Source organism: Prunus dulcis, chromosome 3 (assembly GCF_902201215.1).
Source record: "Prunus dulcis chromosome 3, ALMONDv2, whole genome shotgun sequence".
NCBI classification, from domain to species: domain Eukaryota; kingdom Viridiplantae; phylum Streptophyta; class Magnoliopsida; order Rosales; family Rosaceae; genus Prunus; species Prunus dulcis.
Genome location: NC_047652.1, coordinates 7,274,665 through 7,302,605, shown reverse-complemented (window position 1 = coordinate 7,302,605; position 27,941 = coordinate 7,274,665). Strand labels below are relative to the sequence as shown.

The 27,941-nt window shown below is 38.5% G+C and overlaps 3 protein-coding genes across 3 annotated transcripts; 1 reads left to right on the top strand and 2 right to left on the bottom strand.

Moving 5' to 3' along the window:
- Positions 1-43: 43 nt before the first annotated feature.
- On the top strand, positions 44-2,849 carry LOC117622224 (phosphatidyl-N-methylethanolamine N-methyltransferase). Its single transcript, XM_034352820.1, has 2 exons — positions 44-355; positions 2,330-2,849. Exons 1-2 carry the CDS (start codon positions 111-113, stop codon positions 2,577-2,579), a joined length of 495 nt encoding a protein of 164 aa, XP_034208711.1. The 5' UTR covers positions 44-110; the 3' UTR covers positions 2,580-2,849.
- Positions 2,850-17,665: 14,816 nt separating this feature from the next.
- LOC117623475 (photosynthetic NDH subunit of subcomplex B 1, chloroplastic) lies at positions 17,666-21,538 on the bottom strand. The gene is made up of 6 exons (XM_034354468.1): positions 20,623-21,538; positions 19,375-19,565; positions 18,925-19,182; positions 18,652-18,757; positions 18,144-18,229; positions 17,666-17,964 (listed from the first exon to the last, which is right to left on the bottom strand). The coding sequence occupies exons 1-6, from the start codon at positions 21,205-21,207 to the stop codon at positions 17,796-17,798; spliced, it is 1,395 nt and encodes a 464-aa protein (XP_034210359.1). The 5' UTR covers positions 21,208-21,538; the 3' UTR covers positions 17,666-17,795.
- Positions 21,539-23,843: 2,305 nt separating this feature from the next.
- Positions 23,844-26,169, bottom strand: LOC117623363 (probable WRKY transcription factor 40). Its single transcript, XM_034354310.1, has 5 exons — positions 25,792-26,169; positions 25,603-25,668; positions 24,989-25,342; positions 24,761-24,877; positions 23,844-24,597 (listed from the first exon to the last, which is right to left on the bottom strand). The coding sequence occupies exons 1-5, from the start codon at positions 25,870-25,872 to the stop codon at positions 24,247-24,249; spliced, it is 969 nt and encodes a 322-aa protein (XP_034210201.1). The 5' UTR covers positions 25,873-26,169; the 3' UTR covers positions 23,844-24,246.
- Positions 26,170-27,941: the final 1,772 nt, after the last annotated feature.

Below are 27,941 nucleotides of genomic sequence, written 5' to 3'. Positions count from 1 at the left end.
GCCCTTGTCCAACTTCGAAATTACACACACACAATACCTCAGCTCAGATTCGCTGAGCCACAGACGAAGGAATTTTCCCGAGAAAGTGAGAGAAAATCAGGTGAAAAGAAATGGGGATAGCAGCTGCACTAGGACTGCTCTCACCTTTCCCATTCTACTATTGGCTATGGACTTACCCACAAACATGGGTTTACCTGTGTGGGAAAGGGCGTGACCCATGCACAGTGATGGCTTATTTGTCTCATTTCCTCAAGCTGATTCAGTTCCTCTCTCTCTTCTCAGTCTCCACCTTCACTTGGCCTCCCCTTCTTTACTTCTGGCCCCTCATTGCCTTTGGCCAGTTCCTCAACTTCAGGTCAGTCCAGCTATATTCATTTACACATATTCAGGTGTTTTTAATTGTTGTGTGATTGGAAGCTCACTATATCATGTTCATTTTGCCACTGACAAGATTTTGGGACATGGGTAGTTTTCAGTTTAATTTGGATGTGTTGATGTGGAAAGATTGGAGAGGAGTTGTTTGTTCACTGACCCATGTGCAACTAATATATGGGTTCATTGATTAGGCAGTTTGTGAAGCTCTGTCTTTAATGGCAGGAATTAATTTACCTGAATTGAATCTTTATGAAACTTGCAGAGGTCTTTACTGTTGTTTGGGCACTGAGGTTCTTGGCCATCTTCTTTTTGTCAAACATATAGGATTGAGAAAATTCTTTTTAATCATCTTTAATTAGTTCTTGTTCTAGAGCTGATGGTTCAGGGCAAATGGTTTTCATGTTGGCCATTGTTATGTGTCATTATGTGTCATTCTGCACAGCTGCAGCCTATGCAGGTTGTTTGCTTTTAAAATGAATTCCCTTGATGGGTACTGGTGATGCCTATATTTTTCATGTCTGATGTGGAGGGCAGGGTGCATTTTAGTACGCACCAAACGTGGTTCAGCTCGTATTTGTGATCCTAGAATAGATAAAGTGATATGATGTGAGATCTGTCATCATTTCTATGGGAAAGGAGGCCTTTTTGTGTAAAAATCCTGACTCAGAGAAGAAAGATTCATTGAATTTATGAAATCATATAATTCATGTGAATGAAATATTCTGGTATGGCTAGTTAAATATAGTGATTTTCATGAGGGTTGGGAAATGATTTTCCTTGATGGTTATGGCACATTACAGGCCATTCTTTCTTCTTGTGCGTCTATAGACAGCTAATCCTAGTTAATGGGAAAGGAGGCCTTTTTGTGTAAAAATCCTGACTGAGAGAAGAAATATGAAATCATATAATTCATGTTAATGAAATATTCCGGTACGGCTAGTTAAATATAGTGATTTTCATGAGGGTTGGGAAATGATTTTCCTTGATGGTGTAATGGAAGAAGGAAAGAGTAAGGGTTCAGACAAAAATAGCGTGTGCACTTTTAATGTAATGATTCTCCTTAGTAGGCATCGGTTAGAAGAATCAACATGCTAGAACTGGTGTTTGGTTGATGCACCATTATGTTCCTTCATGGTGAACATCTGCTTGAACACGTTACAAATTTTGTGTGTTATCCCTGTCAGTTAAACTTTTTAAGGTAAAGTTTATGTTCCCCATCCCAAAGAAAACGAGTTTAGACTTGTAGGGTAATGCAAGAAAAAGGGAGATAAGGAGAGGAGAGTACTGAGTTGCATCTTGTAAGTTATTCTTGCGGCTAGAATCTTGCCCATGAAGAATAAATCCGATTGGAGGAAATTTCCACCCTCTGATGATCCATTCCGCCCCCCTGCTCAAGACAACACAGAGGATGAAGAGTTTGGACTGGGAGTGGTGACCCCTATCAGCCTACTCCACTCAGTAGCTATACCAAGGCCATTACTGCATTTACTACACTTAATAAACTAGTTTTTTCAGTAAATTGAAATTTATCTGCAACAGTCGAAATAGATGAACTGTGCATAATGGGAAGCATATTGAGAATACCGCAAGGGTCCTTGATAGTAAGATAGGCCTAAAGTGAGGAAGGACTCATTAATTCCATTGGTTGTTAAAGTACCATGAAAATGTCCTTGATTTGAAATCTCTCTTTGAAGCTCAGTTTGTCTCAACCGTAAGCTAGATGTAACTGTAGCCTACATTCCAATTATATGGTGGTCAGCATGAAGCTATAGCATGGAATGTTTAAAAGAACTATGAAATCTCTTAATCATTAAATGTAGCCTGTAATTTATGTCTCCAAAAGTTCAGCAGCAGGGATTTTAAGTTGCCAAGTAAAGATTGACTATTTCTGTTTCTCTTTGGTCAATTGATTGTTCCAAATATCTATATCTGATTATTTTCCTGTCAATTTTAGGGTCTATCAGTTGCTCGGCGAATCTGGTACTTATTATGGAGTACGTTTTGGGAAGAACATTCCCTGGGTGACAGAATTTCCATTTGGGTACATAAAAGATCCTCAGTATGTGGGAAGTATTTTAAGTCTTCTCGCATGCCTGTGGTGGGTACCATTTCGATACATTTTGTTGTGGACGTTGGGCTATGTTGTAATGATACTAGTGGAGTCAAAGGAAGATCCTACAACTCGTGCAAAGCCACCTTCATAATTCAACATTTTGAATTAGACCAGAGAATCAATCATGTTTAGAACACCAAAAGTTGTTGAATTGAGATTGCAGTAGATTTTTCTTCTCTTTTGTCCTGCGTTATTCATGTCGAATTTGGTTTTTCTCTGTCTTCTGCCATAACATCTTATGTAATGACATTAATTCATTAATCCTGTGTAAGGTACTATCTATTGCAGTCAAGCTCACCTAAGGACCTAAAAATAAAGTCCTATGAGCAACTATTTAATAAAAACCTTTGGATTAATCAAACGGCAGATGTTGTTAGTAGTTTAAACCCTCATTCATACTCCTTGTTCTACTCATACAATCCTTCTAACCATTCTAACCCCAAAAAACAAAAACTTCCACACGCGCTTCTGCGCTTTCGAGAGGCTTTTTTTAAAAAATTTAAATTTATTTTAAAATTGAAAAAGATAATGGGTAGTTGTGTTCCATAAAAATAGGATTAATTATCTGATTTTTCTTTTGCTTTATATATATAGATAAACTAGGGTTACATGTTTATCCCTGCCCCTTCCTCCCCAGTCATCTTTCTCCCCCTCCCTTTCTCATCGCTGTTTCTGAATATAGGTACAAAAGAAAGCAAATTCTTGTAGGAGCAAGGCTTATAAAAGTGTATGGCTAGCCAATTCCTATTGTCAACTAAAACGGATACACGATAAATAAATATTAGAAGAAGATGAAATGTTTTTGTTAGGGTGGAGAGAAGAAGCTTATGTTGATTCTCAGTTATTTTAATTTCTGGGGTTTTTCTGTGCAAATACAGAGTGGCAGTTTGAGTTGTGGATCGCTGTCGCATGGAGTTCGAGACGCTCTTATGATTCAATTAAGGTCACAATGATTAGTGTAGAAAAGGTTTATCTTTACTTATTTGAGAAGGATACAAGAATACAATATTTATATAGGGATTTCTAATGTAACAGTCCTATACTAATTACAAAGTAAATTACAAATTAATCTCATAACTGAAAACTGTTTCAAATCATATTGAATTGATCTCATTGATTTGGTGGTAACTAATGTAACTACCTAACGCTCCCCCGCAAACTTGACTCCGGGGAGGTGACAAGTTTGGAAACGAGATGATTGAACTAATCTGTGGGTAAACCTTTGGCGAAAACGTCAGCCAATTGGTGTGTAGAGGGAATAAATTGAACTTGTTGACTTCTAGGGGCAACGCCTTTGCCAACAAAATGATAATCAAGACCAAAAAAATTTGTGTGAGAATAAAAGATCGGATTAGCTGCCATGTAAGTAGCTGAAAGATTGTCACAATTAAGAATAACTGGACGAGGGAGAGGATACCGAAGTTCACATAAAAGGCCTTGAATCCAAATAGTATCAACCCTGCATAAGCTAGAGCATGGTATTCGGTTTCAACGCTAGATCGAGACACTGTAAGTTGTTTCTTGGCACTCCATGAAATGAGATTGGGTCCCAAAAAGATACACTACCCTGTAGTTGATTGACAAGTGTCTGGACACCTTGCCCAATCGGCATCCGAGTATGCAATAAGTAGAGAAGAATCATTGGAATGGCAAAGGGATAAACCATGGCCAAGAGTTCCTTTGAGGTAATGAAGTATATGTTTCATAGCTTCCAAATGTGTATCACTAGGAGAACTCATGAATTGAGAAACATGTTGAACTGTATAGGCTATATCGGGGTGAGTTATGGTGAGATACTGAAGACCACTCACGAGCTGGGGATATAGAGTTGGATCAGTAAGGGGAGACCCATCAGTGCAAGAAGCAGAGGTCTGGGAGGCCAGGGGGGTCGAGACTAGTTTACACTCTAGGAGATTACTTTTCCAGAGAAGATCGAGTGTATATTTATTTTGTGTAAGGTGAATAAAATCTTTGAGATGTGAGACTTCGATGCCAAGAAAGTAATAAAGCCTGCCAAGATCTTTAACCTTAAATTCAATACTAAGAGCATGAATAAAAGCGAAGAGTTGAGAGGGATTACTACCCGTAAGCACGATATCATCGACATAGAGGAGTAAAATCATGACATGCGAGCAATCACAATACATAAATAAGGACGAATCAAATCGACTTTCGATGAAACCAACTTGAAGTTGAAAAGCGCTAAACCTCTGAAACCAAGCGCGGGGGGCTTGCTTGAGACCATATATTGCCTTATGGAGTTTGCAAACATGAGTGGGCCAAAGAGGATTAGCGAAGCCCGAAGGTTGTTGCATAAACACCGCCTCGGAGAGATAACAGTGGATAAAAGCGTTTTTAACGTCAAGTTGCCATATTCCACACCCACAAGAAACAGCAATGCTCAAAATGGTGCGAATAGTGGTCGACTTGACCACTGGACTAAAAGAGTGAAAATAATTGATCCCGGATTGTTGATGACCCTTTGGCGAGAAGACATGCTTTAATTGATCCATCAGAGCATCGTTTGATCTTGAATACCCATTTGCAGTCGACTGCATTTTAATGGGAAGAAGAGAGGACAAGAAACCATGTTCATTGGCGAAGTAGAACATTGAACTCGTCTAGCATGGCCTACCGCCAGTGGGGAGACTTGGACCCTTGTGCGTAATAAGTGGGTTCAATCTCGGACTCAACCGCGGTTATGAGAGCTTGTGGAATTGGATAACGAGCAGAGAAGTTGGACTGAAATTTTGGGTTGGGTTTTTAGATGGAAAAGCGAGAATGGGTATGAATTAGGCTGGAGCGACCAATAGGAGGAGGTCGTGCCTGCATTGAAGAAGAGAGAGGCAAGTCTGTGGATGGTGGAGAATGTGGTGGGGAGTTTGTGTAATGCGTGGCAGGGCTCGGTGGAGTAGAAGTAGGCATAATATGGTTGGGCAACGCGATATGAGACTAGGTTACAAAGATGATGGAGTCTAAAGGCGTCTCAACATAATAGACATAAGACAAAGACTGTTGTTGTAGGCTTGGGCCGACTGAGGGAAGTGGTGAGGAAGGCCTATCAGAGATAAAGTTAATTGGTGGAGGCCCAATAGGAACAAAAACAATTTCTTGAACTGGTGGTGATGAAGAGGTAGCAGCAGTACAAGGACATGAATCTTCATGAAATATAATATGCTGAGATGTGTAAAGACGGTTTGTGAGAAGATGAAGGCATCGGTAGCCACGATAATGTTCACTGTAACCTGGAAAAATACAAGCTAAAGAACAAGGTTGTAATTTGTTAGAAACATAATCCCCAAGGTATGGAAAGCCGGCATAGCCAAAGGTACAAAGGAGAGAGTAATCAGGTTGTTTGCCATATAGTTTGAAAAATAGAGAAATCCATTGAAGAGTATGAGTAGGAAGATGATTGATCAAATAGAAAACAGTACAAAGAGCTTTAACCCATAGGTTGAGTGGGATTTGGGCAGTTTGAAGGAGAGTGACCTATGTCGGCTATATGACGATGTTTTCTTTCAACAAAGACATTTTGTTGTGGGGTACGAGGGCAAGAGAACCTATATAAAATGCCTTTATGTGCAAAAAAATGCTTGAACATCAAATTATCAAATTCTTTGCCGCCATCACTTTGGAATTGTTTGACAGAGGATGAAAATTGAGTTTGCACATAAGTCACAAAGTTAGAGAAATGAGAGAAAACTTCAGATTTCTGGTGCATGTGAAAAAGCCATGTGTAACGAGTATAATCATCCGTAAAAATAACATAATATCATAAGCCAAAGACAGGTATAATAGGGGACATCCAAACATCAGAATATATTAAATCAAATGAAGCAGTGCCAATGATCATGAGACAAAAAGGAAAGAAGAGTAGATTTTTCAAGTGCACGAAGAGTACATTTATTGAAAGACAAAGAAAAATGAGATCCTAACAAGGATCGAGAAATTAGATTTCCAAGAACACGATCAGAGGTATGTCTGAGATGATGATGCCAGATGGAGGACGGGGAATGGAGATGAGAGCTTGCTTGGAGCCATGGGATGGAGAAGAATACGGTAAGACATGATAAAGACCATCTTTACATTGGCCCTGAAAAAGAATTTTACTAGAATGTAAGTCACAAATAACATAACCCCAAGGATAAAAGATAATACTAACAAGAAGATCATGAGTGAGTTGAGCAATAGACATAAGATTTTTACAAATAGAAGGAACATGAAGAACATCAGACAGACGAAGAAAAAAATGCCAAGAAGAAAAAGAAATGGTACTGGGTAATAGGAAGAGAAACACTATTACTAACAACAACTTGGTCGGAAGAGGCATGACATGAAATAGAAGGAGTGGCATGAGTCATATGATTGGTGGCTCCCGAGTACATGTACCAAGCGGAATCAGTAGGTTGAGTGACATGGAGGCCAGCAAAGGTGCGCGATAAATCCGTAGTTTGTGGACATTGAGCGGAATATGACCAAACTGTTAATAGTTCCAGTACTGACTAGCCCCACAAGAGGATGGTGTAGGGCCTAAAAGCCAATTGGCAGAAGTGGGTGAATGACGATAAAAATTGGGCCGGTTGGGTCCAGCAAAATGGGGCCCACGCTGATGAGGAAGCTTGAAATTGGTAGAATGACATAGGCTTGAAGTAAGGGGGAGAGGGAATTTTGAGAGGATTTGTTGAAGGAAGAGAGGAAAGAATGAAGGAAGAGGAATAAGTGGCTTGAGCAAGCTTCCGACAACTTGACGAAAGCTTCGTCAAGCTCTTGAGTGGCTTGACAGAATAGAAAAATGGAAGTAATGGAAGAACATGGCTTGAAATCAAAGGGTTCCAGAGGTGAGAGGTGATGCTTACTCTCTCTGGATGTGTTTATGGGAAAGAAAGGAGGAAGATGGAAGCATGGTTGGCTTTAGCAGATTTCCAGCAGCTTGACGAAAGCTTCATCAGGCTCCTGGGTTGCTTGACAGAATTAAAGTGTTCTAGGGATGAGAGATGATGCTTGCTCTCTCTGGATGTGGATTTTGAAAGAGAGAGAGAAAGAAGATGGGAGAACAAAGCATGGAATTAAAGTGTTCATGAGGGGATGCTTGCCTTCGATGAGTTCTCATGGTTGCTGGGAGGCTTGCAGCAACCAAGGTGAGTTTCTTTGCTGGGTAGGAAGTGCCTACTTTTATAGGCGCTGGAAACCTTAATTTTTTCAAGCCTCCCTCCCCTTTTTTCTTCACTTTCTTCCATTTAATCTTGTTTGGTGAAATTTCCCTAGTCTAAACCCATAGGCACACAGCTTTTTGGGGTTCCAAGGTCCTGAGGCAGCTGGACTCCTCCATGTGGGTACGGTGCCACCCACTTTGGCTTCTTGTTTTCTCACCAAAGCTTGAATAGGAAAGAATGGGTAAGGGTGCTAGTCAAAAAGGTGATCAGCACATGGGTTTGCTTGGTTTTGATGGTTTGGCTTTGATCTGGTTTTAACAGAGATGCTGGATATTTTCCATGATGCTGGGCTAGGCTATTGGTATTTTGTTTCCAACGGCCTGTGAGTTTGCTCAAGCTACTAGAAACAGCCTATTTGATCAAGGTGCTGGATATTTTGGCTGATGTGAGATTTCTCCAAGTGTTTGCAAGCCATTGGATATTGTCCTAAGCTATTAGGGTGCTCCTCTCTCATGCTTACCCATATGTTTGGGCTCAAGAAATGGGCTCAAGTTTTAGTGCTCCCAAGCAACCCAAAACTTCCACTTCTTGGCCCATCAATGGGCCTCATGAATGCTCGTAACCATCCATACCACAACACACTCAGCAAGCCCCTTGCATTCGCGTGGCTTGGGCCCACTTAAGGTTGTAGCATGACATGTTGCTTATTTGCTTGGTGTGGCATGTGTACAAGCATATATGACAAACTCTTGCGTACCCAAGTTGGGTTTCTTCCTAAGTTAGGTGTTGTACTGGGCTAGAAATATATTTAGGCCTAGCATTGGATTTTTTGGGCCTCAACACTATGCTTCAAATGAAAGCAGATGAGTATGAAGACCCGGGAAGGAAATAATAGGTGGAAAGAAGAGTGTAGCAGTGACAAGCGTGCTACAGTCAGGTCCCAATCCAAGAATAACATATGTAACCAAATTAGTAAGAGAGACACGGTCTTGAATTGCGGCAAGTTGATAAGCAAGGGGTTTGCCTTGGTTGAGATATTCAGAAACGGTCTGCGAACCTTTGGTGAGTGACATGAGGCGCATCTTTAACTGAGTAGAGTTGGCAACAGAGTGCTGGGAGAAATTTTGAGCCAGAGATTCCCAAATAGCATCGGATGTGTCAAGACCAACAACTGGACAAATAACAGATTCCGAAATAGTGGCACAAAGTTGACTGACCAAGGATTGATAAGTTTGGTACCAAGAGATTTAGGTAGGGTTTTGGGAAGTGGCAGGCATATCATTAGTAGTTTTGGATGCATGATCAGGAATGGTGGCAGTAGGACAGGGATAGGAGCCATCAACGAAACATCAAAGATTCTGTCCAATGAGAAAAGGCTTAACTTGTCATTCCCAGATAAGATAATTGGTATCATTGAGTTTGATGGACGAGACTAGCAATATTGGGAGTGGAAGAAGAAGAGGAGAAGGAGGACGCCATGAGAGAAAGAAAAAGGACAACAAAGATCGTACTAAGGGTAAAGCTTTGATACCATGTAGAAAAGGTTTATCTTTACTTATTTGAGAAGGATACAAGACTACAATATTTATACATGAATTTCTTACGTAACAGTCCTATACTAATTACAAAGTAAATTACAATTAATCTACTCATAACTCAAAGCTGTTACAAATCATATTGAATTGATCTCATTGATTTGGTGGTAACTAATGTAACTCCCTAACAATTAGCATTCAAGTTCATTAATGTGCAGGTAGCTCATTGTATCCCTAATTTTAAGAAGACTGAGAAAGTGTGATAGCGAAGGGAAGGAGGGGGAGGAGAAAGATGGCTGGGCAGGATAGGAAGATAGGGATGAACTATATCCCTAATTTTTTGTTTTATAGTGGATTAGAATAGATAATTGTTTGGGTAGAACAATGAGTATGAATGAGGGTTTAAATACTAACAACATGTGCCGTTAGATTGGGTTTTTATTAAATAGTTGCTCACATGATCTCATTTTTAGGTGCTTAGGTGAGCGGGACTGGTATCCATAGTATTCTTTTGTGAAACAATATTCTTATGTAATTCAATTTAATCTTTTGACTATATTTTAATGCATAAAATTGTAAAAGGTAAGTGATATTATAAAATCAAATTTAGAAAACTAAAGAAACCAAAATTTGAAAAAGAAAAACAAACCAAGCAAGCAGGGCTCACCCTAGGCCCTCTTCCACCTTCTCCTCCTCTCCTTCTAATGCACAGGCCTCCTGACTCATCTTTCTCCTCCCCAATGTCTCGGCATATCTCTTATGAGCACCCACCACTTCAAACATCCTTTCCCATCAGTTTTCTCTAACAACCAACTACAAAAATTAGTACAACATAACTCTGCTCAATATGATATTAGGCACAATTAGTGCTTTTATCTATCTCACTCTATGCCCACAAGAATACAACATAACTATACCCAATATGATATTGAGCACGGTTAGTGCTTTTAACCACCTCACTCTATCTCCCTCCCAACCACACACATAAAAAACAACCTAGAACTACCGAGCCAAACCCTACCCCGATCTCACACTACACAACCAAACACATACCCCGATCTTGCCCCTACTACTGGACCCTCTCCTCCAAACTCTCTCTCTCTCTCTCTCTCTCTCTCTCTCTCTCTCTCTCTCTCTCTCTCATCCTACCCTCCTCACTTGTACCATGCCATGAAGCTTAACATATTTATTGATGGACTTAACAATATGGCGTTCAGTGAGATGCTAGAATGAGTTTCGGGTGGAAATGAGAATTAAAGTGACTTTTGAGAGGCAAAGAAAAAACAGGGTCATATGATGGGCTTGCTAGAATGATTAATTATTTTGTAAACTAGTTGTTTCCCTCTTTTCGGCTGGGTAGTCCAAGGAAAGGACTTTTTTGTTCCTTTTTTAGTTGGGTGTGCAAGTGTGCCAGCACCAAACAACGAATTTTGCTTGAATGATATGTGAGTAGATGATGCACGCAAGATTTGATTCTAATCAAACAAGTTTTTGGTCAAGCAAGGAACCTCTCCTCATGGCCTAGGTTCTTTCATTATCTCGGGGTTAATACTTTATGTGAGCAACCAAGTGATGTAGAGTGAATGGAAATAAAGATTACTGAAAGAGAAAGTAAAAGGAATTGAAACTAAATATGATTAAACTTAATAGAAAGTGTGAAAAGGAAATTCAATTCAGACAATATTAACAGAAATTAAAGTACATAAAGTAAAAAATTTAAAGACAAGTGTGTGAATTAAAGTGCTGAAAGTAAACGAGATTAATAAGAATGATAAAGAGTAAACTAAGACTTGAATTGAAATGGAATTGAAATACAAGAATGAAAATGTGCGTTAAAATGTAAAGACATAATTGAAATCTATGCAAACTAGAGCGGAAAAAATAACAACTAAACTATGTCTGAGCAAAATTCCGCACAGGGAATATTTGTGAGTTGATTCCTCGATCTTCGATCTTCCTTCTCTCTCTTCCTCGATCCCTGCAAAATAGATAGGGGTAAATAGACCACACTCGGGGGGTGTTGGCCAAAGGCCCTCTGATGCCTAAGTTAGTTCGATTAGATCTTGATAAAGATACGAAAATAGCTAAAGTGGATGGAGTTTTCTCTTAAGGGGAGAGCCAGGTGGCCTTAGCCATGTGTGGTAGCTTGTGGCCGTGTGAGGAGAGAGGGATGAGAGGGGCGGCGAGAGAGAGAGAGAGAGAGAGAGAGAGAGAGAGAGAGAGAGTGATTTCTCTAGGGTTTTTGGAATTAGAGAGGAATTTAGAATTACTTTGAATGCCTTGTGTAGCCAGGTATTTATAGGCTCCTTATATACTAAGGTTTTGGGAGAGTAATCCTTATTTGGTTAGGATTATTTTTACCCAAAAGATGATAGGAATTACTCCAAGAGATTTGGTGGAAATTTGTTCCTTGATTTAAGTAGATATTCCTATATTAAATCAAAGATAATTTTCTTAATTAAATCATAATTTCCATAATTAAATTAACCTAAGAAATATTCCTTTTTCATGTGTCATCTCCTTATTGACCAGGGAAATATGTGTTCCCACAAATGTCCGCAGCTTCTGCATGGCGCTTGTGAGGCATAGAGGAGATGAGAAATATTTATCGTGCTTTAGAACTGCATATGGGCTTTCTTCTTTGAGTTGGGCTTCTTTTGTGAGGTGGGTTCCTAACTGGAGCAAGATTTTGACTTCTTCGTAAAGCTGGGCTCCCAATTGGAATAGGCTTGTTATTCCTCCTTGACCTAGGATGCCTAACATTTATAAATGCAAGGCTTCTCTTCACTCCTCTTCAAATTGCAAACTTGTCATCCTTTACATTCTAGCTTGTGAGAGAGGACTTGGAGTAGTGTACTGCTTGTCGAGGAGAGGAGTCGTCATACACACCAAGGTAGGTCACGCTTGGGTTTTTATTTCTCTTCAATTTTTTTTCTCACAGTGAGTACCAGCTGGAGTGGGCCCCGCTAGTTGTCGTTGTGGCGTGGAGGCTGGAGTAACAAAAACAATGGGATGGTGGCCGCATGACTGAGGCTGCCGCCACTACTGGCGGTGGTGGCTACTGCTGCTACCTTTTTGCCTTTTTTTTCTTTCTTCTGATGTGCTCGTCGCAAGTTTGGTTGCTAGATTACCACTTTCGTTGCAGTTTGGCAGCTGGATAGTGCTGCAACTCCTATTATAGGCGCCTGAAGTCTTCGTCGAATGGCGGCTGCTGTTGTGACGGTTACCGGTTGTTCACCGGTAACATTTCCTTTTTTTTTTTCCCCCTTCTAAAGCTAGGATGATCCTTGACCTGATGGGCAAGTTACGGCTCGGCTCGGGCCGAGGGCCTTCAACGCCGGCTCTGGCCATGTTGCATTCTCCTTGTGATTTTTTATTGCGCCGCAAGCTAGGGTTCCTCATTTAAGACTTGAATTGTGATTTTTGACTTGTAATTTGACTTGCACTTTTTCTTCCCTTTTTGTAGCTATTCAGCAACCATCTCGTCTAATAAGGGGAGCCAATCACCCAATTCGCAAGTGCCCTTGTCCCTGTGGGACAATTCCAAGGTGTATAAGAAAATATTTGTGGCTAATCTGTATTGTGTTACGACCGAGGCTCACTTCCATAAGTGGTCCACCACATATGCTTCTGCCATACCCAATGATGTGCATGTCAAGCTGGAGGCGTCTTTAACTGACGATGTGCCTCGTGTGGATTCGAACGATCCAGAAGCTAGGATTATCACATTCTTTACCTTCTACTTCTCCTTGGGATTTAAGTTCCCATTGTCTTCATGAAGGTGTTTTGTGCCATGGAGTGTGTCCCAAGTCAATGTACTCTAAATGTGTACCGGTGATCATCTATTTTGGTTATGTGAACTGTACCATCCTACATTGACCAATGGAAAGGGGATGATGTGCCTTATATGTACATGCCCACCTCCATCTAGCACAAGGCCATTTGGGAGTTTGGGCTAGAGCAATCCTAAGATGGGTGACCTACTGGGAAGTTGCTCGTGAGTTCCCATAAACAAAACCGTGAGAGCAGGGGCCTCAGCTAAGGAGATCACGTATCAGATGATCAGCCTACCAAACAGGAGGAGTCCTCAACCAAAAAGAGGAGAAAAAACCCTAGGAAAACCTTCCAAGCTGCCACCCCCCAAAGGGGCGTGGATGGCTTTGCTTCCTCCCATCCCTCCTCTCTCAATCCTTCCCCTCTCTAAACTCCTCTTATTGCTCTATTTCCCCTTTGGCTTATTGTTGATATTTTGCCCTTTTATTGGTTGTTTTTGTTTATTTTCTTTTTGAAGATTTGGAGCTCCAGCTTTAGATCTACTTCAGATGTTTGTGGTTCATTTCAACTTGTGATTTGTAGATAGACAATGGTCTTGGGTAACTGCTAGTGGTGCTCTTTATCTTGGCGGAGGCGGCAACGTCGATGTTGGTTGGATTAGCATCAATTGCTACGCTGGTTTGTTTTGTGTTGTTGAAACAGCCACCTCGAAACACCATTGTCGCCATGATATGGTTGCCGCTTTGGCCCACAAAATCAAAGATTTGGTTGCACTTCAGATTTTGGAGTTACAAAATTGGGAGTTGTCGGATTGTGTGGGTTGGGGTTTAGCCGGTATGGCGTTATGAGTCTCTTCGAATGTCAGAGAAGATGTGGAGTGGTGATCCTGTTTCTTTATTTGTTTTAGTTTAATGATTCTCAAGAACTCTTTAGGACTTTGTTTTTTAGTTTTCGGCTTTCAAAACCGATTTACCGTTTTTGCCATTGAGCAGTGGAGCTGTATTGTAAGTCTAAGTACATGTGCTTCTGGCTTTTGAATCGAGGATTTAAGTCATTATGGTTTAGGCATAATTCTCTCCGAATCAAATAAACATGTTGTTGTGTTTCGGCACTGGAAATATTGTACCCATATTCTGCATTATGGGTGCTTTGTACTTTGTTATGTTTCATCAATAATTACTATCTCTTCTTCTCGAGGAAAAAAAAAAAAAAGACATGTGCTTTTCAAAATCATTAATCCTTTTGAGTATTTTATAATTCTCTCTTTTCCTGCAAGAGACCTTAGGAAAAAATGGACCTTCTATTTTGGCGCATAATTGTTTCAATCAAGTAGAGCTAAGGGGTATTATGAATAAATTAAATAAAATAAATTATTGAACAAAATATTATCTGAACAAATTTCAAATTTAGGACAACGAATTGGAGTCATCAATAGAACAATTCAATCTATCAAAGAACAAAATACTTATGTATATGGGCTAGCACAATGTTGGAGATCTATTTGGAAGGATAAGTGGTACACATGCCAAGGATGTATAAGTAAAGCAAGCCAAGAACTCCCCAAATGTTGCTCGCTCAGTCGTGGAGCTATAATTTTGATAATGGGTTGCCTCGTAAAGTACTTAGATACAAATTTCTTTGGTATAAGTGATACATATAATGGCTTCTATGTGGCGAGTACCAATTTCAATGATGATCCAATATTAATTAGATATAAAATCGGTACTTTATTCACCTGATTAGGTTTGAAAGTTGTTGGTGGCTCGTTGTACTTTTTATGAGAGTTGTTACGTTCGATTTGAATTTTACCAATTTTGATTAGGTAGCATTTGTTTTTGTAAATTGGTTCTTTCAATGTAATCATAAAACAATTTATATGCCTGTTCCTATGTTTTATTGTGCAATAATGATAATAAAATGATGTTCCATTTTCAATAATCCCCCTATTTACTATGTTCAACAATTAATTATGCTAGCAGTTTACGAAATTATGTAACTAATGTCGGGATTTGGACAGTTCCTTTGTCTTTCCACTTTGGGCTGTGTTTTTTCAAAGACTTTTTGATTTTTTCATATAACCAATGAGTATAAAATGTGTTTTTTTAAAGCCGCATAAGGACAAAGACAATTAGGCATACACACCTATCTAGAAAAGCCAAGTATAGCACCCACAACTCAAACTACAAATGCAAACTCTCTCATAGAAAGACCATAAACACTCATACAACTCAAAAGAGTTGATGCACTTATTAAACACCAAACAACTCACAACCAAACAAAGCTAACCAAGGCCCACAACTAAGGCTTGCAAGAAGGCAGACCCGAACAAAAAACCAAAAACTGCAGAGGCGCCTCCAATGCTTCCACAACTGAGTCGTTGCCGCCGAAATGGAGACAGGGTAAATACCATTGATGCTCCTGCAACCCAAGAACCTACAACAACAACAAAAAAGAAACCTAAGAAGATGAGGAAAGGGAAAAGGAAAAGGAGGGAGGGAAGGAGAGATACAGAGGGGGTGAGGAGTGGCTTCTTTACAGGAAGGCAACAACTCAAAAGAGTCACCCTCAGAAATTCGGACAAAGGAATAGAGAGGGGTTAAAAGGGAAGAGGGAAGAGGAGAAAAGAGGAGGGGGAGAGGGGAGTAGGGGTAGAAACCACCTCCCCCACCCCCACCCCCCCTTTTGTTGCGGCGCAGAAAGAAGTTCCAAACCTTCAAGCTAAAGTCCACAAAATCTTCACAGTGCACTGCTTTGCCATACGCAAAGCCACTATACAGCACCTCACCACTAAACCACCATGCCACCTTGGAATTGAGTTGAAGGCTTTCGGACCACAAAAGGACCTAAATTACATTAGCCTAAATTACCACCATTGATCTTAATGCTAAACACAATGCAATTCCACTAGTGGTTTCATATGTTAAATGATACTTCAATGAAATTTTTTGCTCAAATTTAGATCCTTGAGAAACAAACAGGGTATTGGCTGTTTTATTTATTGGTCCTTAGGGCCTGTTTAATGGTAACTAAGTCTAATTCATGCTATAAACATCTTGTTCTTTCTTCAACAATTTCTTATCTCTAATCGACCTCTCAGTAGGGCGGGATTCAAAGCATCATTTTTTTTAAAACCAAACATACAATAGTTGTATGTACATGTACGTACGTATTTCTAATGTTTTATACATGTATTTTTTATAAAATTTTCAGTAAGTCACACAAAATTCAAGTATTATACAAATAATTCTCACATATTATTGAATAAGAATAACATATGTTATAAAAATTATATTAAAATATCATATAATGGAAGATTAATATCTACTTTGGATATGTTGAAACTAGCAAATTAATATCTATAAGGTACAAATTAATGCAACTAGGGGGGTCCTTTTTTTATTATTAAATAGTATAGCCATGCGGTTATACCTTTTAAATATAATGTATTGTATAGCCGCTCGGCTATACTACAGATTTTTTTAAAAAAATAGTATATCCAGCCGGCTATACTTATGTTTGACACGTGGCACCTAATCGATAGAGGGTTTATTTTTAAAAAATAAAAAATAGTACAGCCGAATGGCTATACTGCGTGTTTTTTTATTTTTTTTTAAAATATCCTCTGTGTTGACACGTGGGGCATAATCGCTGTGGGGTTTTTTATTTATTAAAAAGTAGTGTAGCCGTACGGCTATACTCAGTTTTTAATTTATTGCCGCACGGCTAAACTATTTTACACGAGGACGCCTAAGCGCTGTGTTGCTGCTTTGTTTCGTTTTTAGTAAATAGTATAGCCGTGCGGTATAGCCAATCTGCTTTACTAGTTTTTAAAAATTGTTTTTAATAAATAGTATAGACAAGTGGCTAGTCTTTTACATGTGCATATATATATACATATATATGTACTTAAGTATTTTTCAATAATACATTCGTATTCTATACATGTATCATGTTTTTTAAAAGGCAAACATACAATAGTCCTATTGTACATATATGTACGTATTTCTAATGTTTTATACACATATTTTTTACAAAATTTTCAGTAAGACACACAAAATTCATATATTATACAAATAATCTTAAAAATATCATAGAGTGGAAGATTAATATCTACTTTGGATATGTTGAAACTAGCAAATTAATATCTATAAGGTACAAACTAATGCAACTAGGAGGGTCCTTTTTTTATTATTAAATAGTATACCCGTGCGGCTATACCTTTAAATATAATGTATTTAAATAGTATAGCCGTACGGCTATACTATGGGTCTATTTGGCATTGTTGTGCTTTGAAAATAATCGCTATCAGATTTGCTGTAAGAGAAAGCAATTTGGCATTTGGTAAACTTTTTGTTAAAAGTGTTGTTGGTGATGATTTCCGCATAATCAGAAAATGATCCCCGCATAATTATTAAAGCCAGCGTCTCTTCGAAACTGATTCATTCATAATTAGAAAATGAAAGCACCTCATTAGTTGCTTTCCCTTACAGCTTTCTCTCACAACAATTTTTAACAATAAGTGATTTTCTCATACTTTACCAAACGGGCTGGACTTCCTAAATTTTTAAAAAATCACTTATCATCCCAAATAAACAATGCCAAACGGGCACTTACACTGAAACGTTGCGACTACCGGGATTCGAACCCGGGATCTCCTGATTTGTGATCATGTTAAACTCAATAGGGATAATCTGTACCCAAATGATTTGGGACTATGTTTAACGTTGAGAGAATCAATTTTATTAATTGTTATTGTAACTTAATGATCTGCTATACAAACTGAAGTAAAGAATGCATATAACACAACATTGTTTAATCAGTTATCAGGATAACCCTCAACCCTATTTATACTAGAGCTAAGGACACACTGAAAATTTGAAGTGCGCGTTTAACAGCTTCAGTGTCGATATCCTTTAATTGTCTGGTCTTGGATGAAACAATAACACAATTCTTCTTCTCTTCTGCGTTGGGAACAAATAGTTTCCCTTTCTCTTCAGAACCGAATAATGCAATGCTGCAAAACAATGACGTTTTCGAATAAAAGAATTCGATGATATGGTGTATGTTTTGGAAGGAAACCGATTTGAAGCTCAAAATTCAATGGCAAATAAATAAGTGAATAACACAACAGATATGTGTTCAAGCAAGTACTTATGTAATGTTAGCAAACTAGTCTTGCCATATGTGATTTACCAGGGTTTTTCGCGTGCATTTGCAAGTTGGATAGCTGCAGTGTTAGTAGTTATTACACCAGCCGAGTCATTGATAAGGGCAGCTAGCTGAAGCAGCAAACAGAGAAGAAAAAAATGAGTGAAATTAAAGTGAAACCATTAGAATTTGAACATACTTTGTGCTTTCAAGAGTGTCAATCCTGTCACCTGTCCTGAAACAACCTTAACAGAAAAAAGTCGAGCGCTACGAAATAAAGCTAGCGACAAAGCGTGCTATTGAAATCGCTATTTAAAACACTGCTCTACATAGAGGATTGATATCACGAAACAAATGCGGTTTGATGGGGGCAGTAGGAGAATGAAGTGTCAAGATAAGCACAGAAAAATTATTTGTATGACACAGATGGTTCTCCTACCCACCCATATATTCACCATAATCACTCCAAAATTTCTCGCGCGTGTCGTTTTTCGGAGTTCGGTTATTTTTGCTCAACAATTGTTTCTTGGGAAATTAGCAAAGTTATCCATACCTGCCCAGGGGTTGTTATGAACACAATGCTGGTATCTTCTCCCACTACTTCCTCCACATTTTCCCTTTCTTTCTCATGTGGAATGACAAAAACTGGCCTAAATTCCCTGTTGCAATATAAAATAACAAATGCAAATCTACATTAATAACTTGCTGTCAACTCCAACCATTGTTACAAAAAAAAGAGTATATAAATATATAATATATAACTATTAAGTAAACATGCTAGCTAGTTCAATCTAAAATACCTTAAAAGATCCATAAAATTTCATACCTTATACCACGAGCTATTGTAGCCCACATTTGGATGGGCAGTAAGCTATCAGCATCCCCTTTAGACTGCATTGAGGCTTTCGAATCCGATTCCAACCCATGAATCACAATATATTTTCCTTTACTTACACCTGCATTCTGATATTTGGACTCTACAAACTGCTTTAACTTCTTTGAGATTGATACTTTAAGTGGAGGCAGAGGTTGCCGTGGCACATCCCGCACCGGTCTACCCAACCAATCAACCATCTGGTGATACCTGAATGGACAAACATGTGTGAATCTTCTAGATACAGAATCTAAACGAAGTATCAAAATCATATCATAATATTTTTACCAATTCATGTTACTACTATCTTTGCTCAAAAGGAACATTCTCACTATCGTATTCAAGGGGTTTCTAAATTTCGCAAGAAGTACCAAAATAATCTGTGATATGTTGTAAACTCACATGTTATATCCGCCTTCAGAGAGATTCATGCTATTTGGTGTAAATGTTTCAGATAGAAACAATCCAGCTCCTGCAGCATTTACATTTGGATAAATATAGCTCACCCGTTCTCGGGCTGTTGTCATGAACAAGAATATTCCGTGTCCGATCCCTGCTAGCTTGGTTGATAAGATCATGTCATAATACCTATTCTGTAAAAACAGAGCAGTGTGTTACAAATTTTTGAATCAAGTAGTAATAATTATGAACTACAAATACATAATGCCTAACCAAGATTTAGCAAGGATTTTTAAATTTGTAGTAGGCCTGTAATAATCTGTTTTTAGTGTACTTGAGTATGAAAGCCCCTTTAGTCGATCTTTAATTGGTCCAACGCAGCATTGCAGACAAAAATTGAAATGTCATTCTTGATGATAATCTTATTTTCTTAATTATCTGTGATTCATGAAGAGAGAATCATTTGGCTCCAGAATATGAAAATCCTTTATCTGCTACCCGAGAAGCAAAACCACGTCTCCTTCGAGAAGCTGGATAGAGAAGCTGGAGTTTCTAACACGACACTGTGAGAGAGCATCTCCAAAAAAGATCTCTTTGGAGAAGCTCCACCAACAGAAAGAACCATGCCATATAACTACTGTTATAAGAAACACAATTTGGCTACTTTACCTATAAAAACTTTTAACCCTTGACAAAATCATGTTGCTGCTGTTGTAGCAAACTGATGAACATCTGCATTTTAGTTCATCTTAAATAAACTTACATTGAATTGTATTGGTCCCCTTGTGCTCATTACTCAAAACTTTAACGCTCATATGAATCATATCCCTTTTTAGTCAAAACAACTAATTCCTTTTTCATTTTCCATTCATGCGAAGCCATCAATGCTCTCTCTGTTTCCTCTTCTCATTATAGTCCAATACCTCTTGTCCTGTTTTCCACTTCATGTGAACAATCATTTCAACCAAATGCTTGGGGCCACATAACTTACACTAAGCATACCCAACCTATATGGGAGCACCACATTTTCCATTGAAACATGGTATAACTGCAAACAAATAGAAGAAAGACAAAATTTTGGCAGGTATATGCAGAAAGAGCCTTAAACACTGTATATCTTATTCAACATCACCCGGATAACATTCTATTTAAGCTCATCAATATCTATTCAACTGACCCAAAAAAGAAATTATCAACTTTTAGATATAAATCAATTATGAAAATAGTTTAAAAGAACAAGAACAAACCAACCTTAAGAAGTCCAACCATGTCAGTGTACTCAGCAGGCTCAGGAAAATGATCATCAGGATCATAGACATCAGCCCATCTCACATTCTTATTCAACTCATAAGCTTGCTTCCCTCTGGCAGACGCCACTACATCCACTTGCACACCCGGGTACCGATCCTTGATAAGCTGGATAACCGGAAAAAACAGCAAGTTCTCATACACACCACCAGAAACCACACAACAACACCTCCTAACATCCCCCCTCACTTTCAAAGCCAATGATGCAATTTCCACACTGTACCCCATTGGGAACTTCAAGAACCCGTATGGATTATCCGGGTTTTCGGGCGGTCTGTCATCCTCTTCCTGCTTCCCCTCTGCAAAAAGAGAGCCATACCCCATGTCTGGGTCCTCTCCATCATCAAAAGGGTCACGCCAGGGGTTCTTCTTTTTGGCATGTGTCTGAAGGTTTTGCCTTTTTGTGCAATGGGGGTGGTCTGATGGGCTGAAAAATGAGAGCTTGGTGAAATGTGTTGAAGGGAATGAAGGTGTATTGGTGAGAAATGTTGAGGGGGGTTTGGGAAGCAGAAATGTTGTAGTGGCCATGAATTGTGGCTGCCAAGTTTCTCTTTTTCTTTGTTTCTTGAATTATTGTTATGGGGAATTAGCAGGACATATAAAAACTTGTGATTTTGTTGTGTGGAAGGTAGTTGGATAAGTTGGGTCCACTAGTTGGATATGGGATTTGTCATTCTTTCTTTTGGCCCCTCTCTGGACTGGAATGTGTTCGGAAATTGTTGGAATTTTCTCGGAAAATTTCAGATTTCTCCGGAAACTTCACAAATTCTCCGAACAACACCAATTTCTTATACTCTACATAATTTCTTCTCTGATTCAAAAATTAGCAGAGCATCTCTTTCTGGTATGTTATTTCTCTTTTTTCTCTTTGGGTTTACTTGTATTTTTATTTTATTTTTATAAGTAAAAAAGAACTACAATTGGAAACCACGCGGGCACGCAGGCCCTACCAAGTCAAAATAAAAAGGAACATAACAGCTTAACGGAAGACCTCATCCCACAGCCGGGACGGAGTAAGACTATGGCTTAAGCTAGCAACAGCATCAGCAGTAAAGTTAGCCTTCCGAAAAATGTGCTAAAACGAAATCTCCTCGCAATAAGAACTGAGCAACCGAATGTCTTGCACAAGGAGACTTATGCTCCAGGGAACTGAAACCAGCTTGTTAACACAATCGATGATGAGTTTTGAGTCACCTTCCACAAGGATCTTTTGCCAACCCTTATGAATAGCATGAGCCAGGCCATCCCGAAGGGTCAAAGACTCTGCGACTGTAATAGAGACTTGACCAGAGTTTTTAGTGCCAGCTAAACGAACATTACCATTCTAGTCACAAATCACAAAACCAATAGTAGCCAAATTACCACGCACTGAACCATCAAAATTCACTTTAACCCAGTCCAGAGGCGGTGGTTTCCCCTTGATGTTAACCTTTCCAATAGATTTCTAAGGAGGGCAAGAGTTAATTTTTCAATAATCCAGCCCAATGCGACCAGCCACATTTATTGGGTTTACTTGTATGTTATGTCACTTCCAATACCTACTTTAATGAAGTAACACAGGCCCAAGATTTACAATATGGATTCTCTTAGGCCCATTTGTTTCGCGGAAAAGATTTGATAAGAATGGAAAATGGAAAATTCATGAGACATGTCTTTCCAAGGGGATGAAAAATGGAAAATTCATTTCTCATGTTTGGTAATCCTGGGAAAATAACCAGGAAATACCACGTTATTTCCTTTCACATGTTTCGTTTTGCGTAGGAATGTAAAACAATGTTTGTTTAATTTTTCAATTATACCCATATGAAATATATATTAAAAAAAAGGCACTTAATGCTATATTGTAATTCGAAATTGTTAATGTAGGCAAAATGGTCATGAAAAATATATATTTAATGTTGGCTCATTTTTCCAAACTTTTCTAGGAGGAGAAAAAACAAAACCCGAGAGGAGAGGAGGGCTTCACTTTCCCCCTACTTTCTCATTTGCTAGGCAACCATTTCCCATGCATGGATTTACCAAGCATGAGAAAGCAAAATGCATGAACTTACCAAACATAAGAAATCAATTGATTTCTCATCCCTAAGCCTTCTTTTCCATGAACCAAACGAGGCCTTAGTTGTTGCATTATAGTTTGCTGGATCCTCAATATAAAATGGACTGTGTGACATATGTATAGAGGATATTTGGATGCTGAAGAGAAGATAACTGAACAAGAGGATGCTTTTGTTGACAGGTTTAAAAGTTTGATGTGACGTCTTTATCTCCGTTTTTGGATTGTGATAAAGGGACCAAAAGTTCCAAGAAAGAGGAAAATTTTTTAAAGGATTGAATGAAAAGGAAGAAGCTTTGAATGATCTGGACAAGTACGGTGAAAGGACAGAGGATGATACTCCTCAATTCAATGTCTTGGATAATCTGCACGATGCTTGCATGTATTAGTTAATCGGAAGTGATGATAATACTTGCTCAAATCACCACCTGAGGCCGATTACATTCACTCAAGTTTGCCATGGAGCTGGTGGACTAACAAATGATCATCTCACTGGATCCTTCCCTTTTCAGGAGTGCCATGGCAGAAGCACGTGAACAAGATCGCTGTTTCGAGTAACCGAAGAGAAAATGCTGGAGGTAGGATCCGACTTAGGACTAGAAAGCTATGAATAACTTGTTTTTCACAACGATAACTAATGAGGTCATTACATGTAAATTACTCCATTAGACTGGGCTAGCTCTTGTTCCCTATAGAATATATATATTTGGGTCAGTTTTGTTTGCTCACAATTTATTAATGCAGTTGATTTTGTTTTCTTCCTCTCTTTTTTCCCCAGTTTCGCTCAACTGCCTCATTGTTTTCCCTTTTTCTTTTTGACTCAACGCAAGGGTAGGTTCTATCAAAGACAATGTTCTCTTTGAAAGCCTCCTCTGTCTAACATTGACCGAGAAACAAACACCGACTGTCTTAGATTTCAATGGGCAAAAGAATCTCACAGTAGTTGAGATCCTTTATCAGCCCTTTGTTTTTTTGGTCGAAAAAGATCCTTTATGAGCTTAGTCGCACATCAACTATCTACACTCAATTCCTTTTTGGCAACTGAGCATCCTCTTTAGAGTGGATGCCAAATTTGGTAGGACATGTAAAAGAGAAGCAGCATTTCCAATAATTTTTTTTAGAGAAAAACTGTTCTATATTGCAGCTCAAATAAGTACATAATACAGTGTGCACAGCTACATGATCTAGGAGTTGCTTAGTACATTTTCTTGGCCATGCTTGAAGCAAGAATGAAATGATCGTTTTCCAGAGCTACAAAAGCCGGTTTGGCTGAAATCAAAAGGCCGGTTTCCAGATCAATGCCTAGCTGAATTGATAGCCAGGCACTGCAGTTTATATAAGCTGAAACTTGGATTCCAAGTATGGAAGAAATCCAGGCCCTCATCGAAGTGAATTCAAAAGTTGTGTCCTTACGTCCTCTTTTCCAATGTTGTATTTACACATACACCTAATCTTCAAAAACCAGTCTGACCAAGTGAAAACCAATTCTCTTAATTGACTTCCACCATTCCTTTTCAGTAAGAATTATGTTGAAGTATTCTTCCTGAAATGGCTGCTGCTAGTGCTTTCGTGAAATCGGGATCTTTTGTCAAGGAAGAAGCCATCTGCTCCACCAAAAACTTTCGAACTTCTGGTGTTTCGGTTCTTGTTTTTGTACTTTTGGTATCAGCACTGGACTTGGATTTGGTCAAGTCAAGAGTGATGGTAGGTCCAGATGAGGCAAGGGAGGTTGAGCAGGGGACTGATCCTAAGGTCATGCAGCGGTTTGAGCCTGATGTTGCTTCAATTTGAGAAGGGTGGGAATGATTGTGTTCACCTTCATAAGTTGCCACCAGAATAGATTGATCTTCAACACTTCTCTGCACCTGAAGAGCAAAAACCATGGACAAGAAGCACCTTTAATTAATGTGCCACTTAAAAGGGGGGAAAAACTGAACAGAAATCCTGCTCCTAAAACCAATTAATTTTTCTGTTTACATAATAAGTTTTGAAGCATTAAGAGGGGGAAGGTTTTGAATTTGGGCTCACCTTCTTTTTGACAGGGCAGCTTGGAGCAAAAGAGCATTTGAAGTAAGCTCTAGGACAAGGATTATCCCTAGTAACTTTTTGGCCATATTTTCTCCATTGATATCCATCCTTCACAACCTATAAATACACATAAAATTTCTCAATACAAACCTTAAATAATTAACTAAATCAACAAGAACATTCCTCAGTGACATTGTGTAATACATGGATTAAGGACTAATTACTTACCAGGCTTGTTGTATCTGATGCTTCGGTACGAACATAAGCCCTTGAAATCTTTGCCTTGATGGTCTCTTCCCTTGGTTTCTTGCAAGATTCTCCATCACTGGAGCTGCTCTCAGAGTTTCCATTCACTGCTCCATTGATGATATTGTTGCTGTTGGTGTTGGTGTTGTTGTTGTTACTGCTTTCAGACTTTCTTTTCTTTGAAATTGGGCTAAGCTCCTTCTCTGGGTTCTTGCTCATGTAATCCAGCAACTGGCTTCTTAAAGCATTGTAGCTCTCACCCATCACCGTCAACATTTCGGTTAGCTTCTTGTTCTCTGCACTCACCCGTTGCAATTCCTCCAATAGAGCACCACTCTGAGAACAATAAAACAAACTCTTTAGACATGCAATCCAATAGTTAATAAATCATTTGATATTTCATGTATCATATTTAGTACTTTAATCATCCTAATTTGTAAAACTTCTGACGAAGATTTACGCGCTTTCTATCCAATATGATAATAGCTTGAAAAATATGCTCCTAGACACATTAAATCCTAGTTCAAGGCCTTCATTGATATAGCCACAAAACAGAAGATAGAGAAGCTAAGGTGGAGAAAGAATTGAAAACAAACCTCTTCATTTGCTGAAAGCTGCCTCCCAAAGTCAATCAATATTTTGCTATGCACCTCTTTCTTGATCTGAAAACAACCAATCAACTTCTGTAAGTTCAAAGATAAATAGCTAGTAGAGAGAGAGAGAGAGAGAGAGAGAGAGAGCTTAGTTCTCTACTAAAAGTTCAGATACATAAAGTTTGCACCTACCGGAGTATCATCGAAAAGTCGGAGAGGCTTGGTATTAAGATCCAAAGAAGTATCATCATATGCAGCAGATGAGTAGTCCATATCCTTCTGAAAACAACACTTGAATTCTTCTTTTCCAGAAATCCTCAACAGCGAGCAGGCAAATCTCTCACCACCAAGTATATTATATATATACCTCCTGAATTTGACTTTGAAGAAGAAGAAGAAGAAATAATAAAATCACAAGGCAGAAGACTCCACCAAAATCTTGACCAAGTTGTGTAAACTTGGGCGGATGAAGCAAATATATAGAACCAGAAAGGAAGCTGGGAAGAAAGAGAATGAAAGATAAAGATATAAACGAGTAGTCTCAGTGAAAAGCTGGCATGAGCTTTTGGTTCCATATATATAATAATAATATAGTGCCAAGAGACTGGCTTGGAGTTGGTGTGCTGTTTGTGTATAGAGGAATATTATAAACACTGCAAGTTGTACGACATGTCGGTCGTGAGCGTTGAATTTCTGGGGTAGAAGATGTGCAAAGTCAAGCACGCCATATCAAATTAAATAAATAAAATCGTTTGAATTGTGTTATGGATTTAATTTCTTTTTCAGCAAATCAAAGAATAGAAAGGGGGGAACATAGAGAAGTTCTATATTGACCCGATGCTGTCTCTGTCATTTGTATTAATTATATAATTATATTATATGCTTTTCTTTTATTTTATTATATATAGTGGGGTAATTGTTGGGCGGGGGGGACGGGGGGGTGGGGCGCTTTGCTTTACTTCTCTGTCACGTTTTCAAGTTTGAAACATTTTCCACGTTCCATGAAATGAAAACCATGTATTAATTTTACATTGGATGACAATGTATATTCTATATTCTATGTTTTGTTTCCCAAGTCCAAAGCTGTCAACGCGGCTGTAGAATTCCCAGACGAATGATATGACAGATAAGAACTACATTCATCACTACATTAGATGTATTGGGTTAAAAGTACTTTCTTTCGGGGATGATTTTTACCGGATCAATTTTAACATTGAAAAGAGAAATATTAATAAATTATACGTTACTTGATTAACAGTAATATATTCATTATAAAAAAATTTGTTAGGTTCTGGTTACGTTTTGGCTTTCCTTGCCCCATTTGTTAGGTTCTAGTTAAGTTGAGGATCAGAGAAGGTTCATTCATTGAGGATATATTTCATCATGGCCTAAGCTGCAATTCATGATCAACAAAGGTAAATCACTCACAAATATTGCATGGCATCATGTTTTTGAATATTCAGGGCTTTTTATTTGGTACCTGGTTGATTAGTTTGGTCGACTAGTCAAGTCTCCTCAAATTTAGTGGATTTATTGGGTTCCAATTTTTTCCCGTGGTGGGTTTATGATTAAACTTTTTCTAGTGTTGACGTGTTCTTCATTCTCTGCTTGTTTAGTGATATTGAATGAATATACACAACTTGCTTAATGTAGTTGTTTCTACCACTCAGGAGTCCTAAATTGACATATTCTTTTGAATATCTAGATTGTCACTTTGAATTCTTCTAGACTTGCAAGTTAAATTGATTGTTTGATTGGAGATATGATTAACATGCATTAGTGTTCTTGAGTCTATGACTAGTTGTTGACTAGTGATATGGTAACTAGGTGTTGTTTATTATTACATATAGTTAATGTTCAAAAAAATTAAAGTTATTTTAAAATTAATACAAATTTCTAATTGCTACTAAAAATTCAATTTCAAAATTTTTAAAATAAAAGAAATGATTTTTTTTTTAATTTAAAAAAAAAAACCACCATCTGCCTACCCAACCCGACCGATCCCTTCACACGAGGCCCCACCCACCTTTACGGCCGCTCCCACCTACACTTATTCCCATTAGGGCCCCTCGTTGCGGCAATGTGATCTCCCCCCCACCCTACCACGACTCGATCCCCGACTATCAGATCACCTATTCCTTCTATCTCCTGAAGCTACATATCTCCTCCCAAATTAAAAATATATATTTTATTTATTTATTAATTTTATAAAAGTTTATGACATTTTCAAATGTGATTGTACTTAATGTTCAATATAAGCTAACAGAGGAAAAACACACCATGACCATTTTGACATTTATGCAGAGCAATTTTTGTCTCTCCCATACACTCTTTTTCTCTTC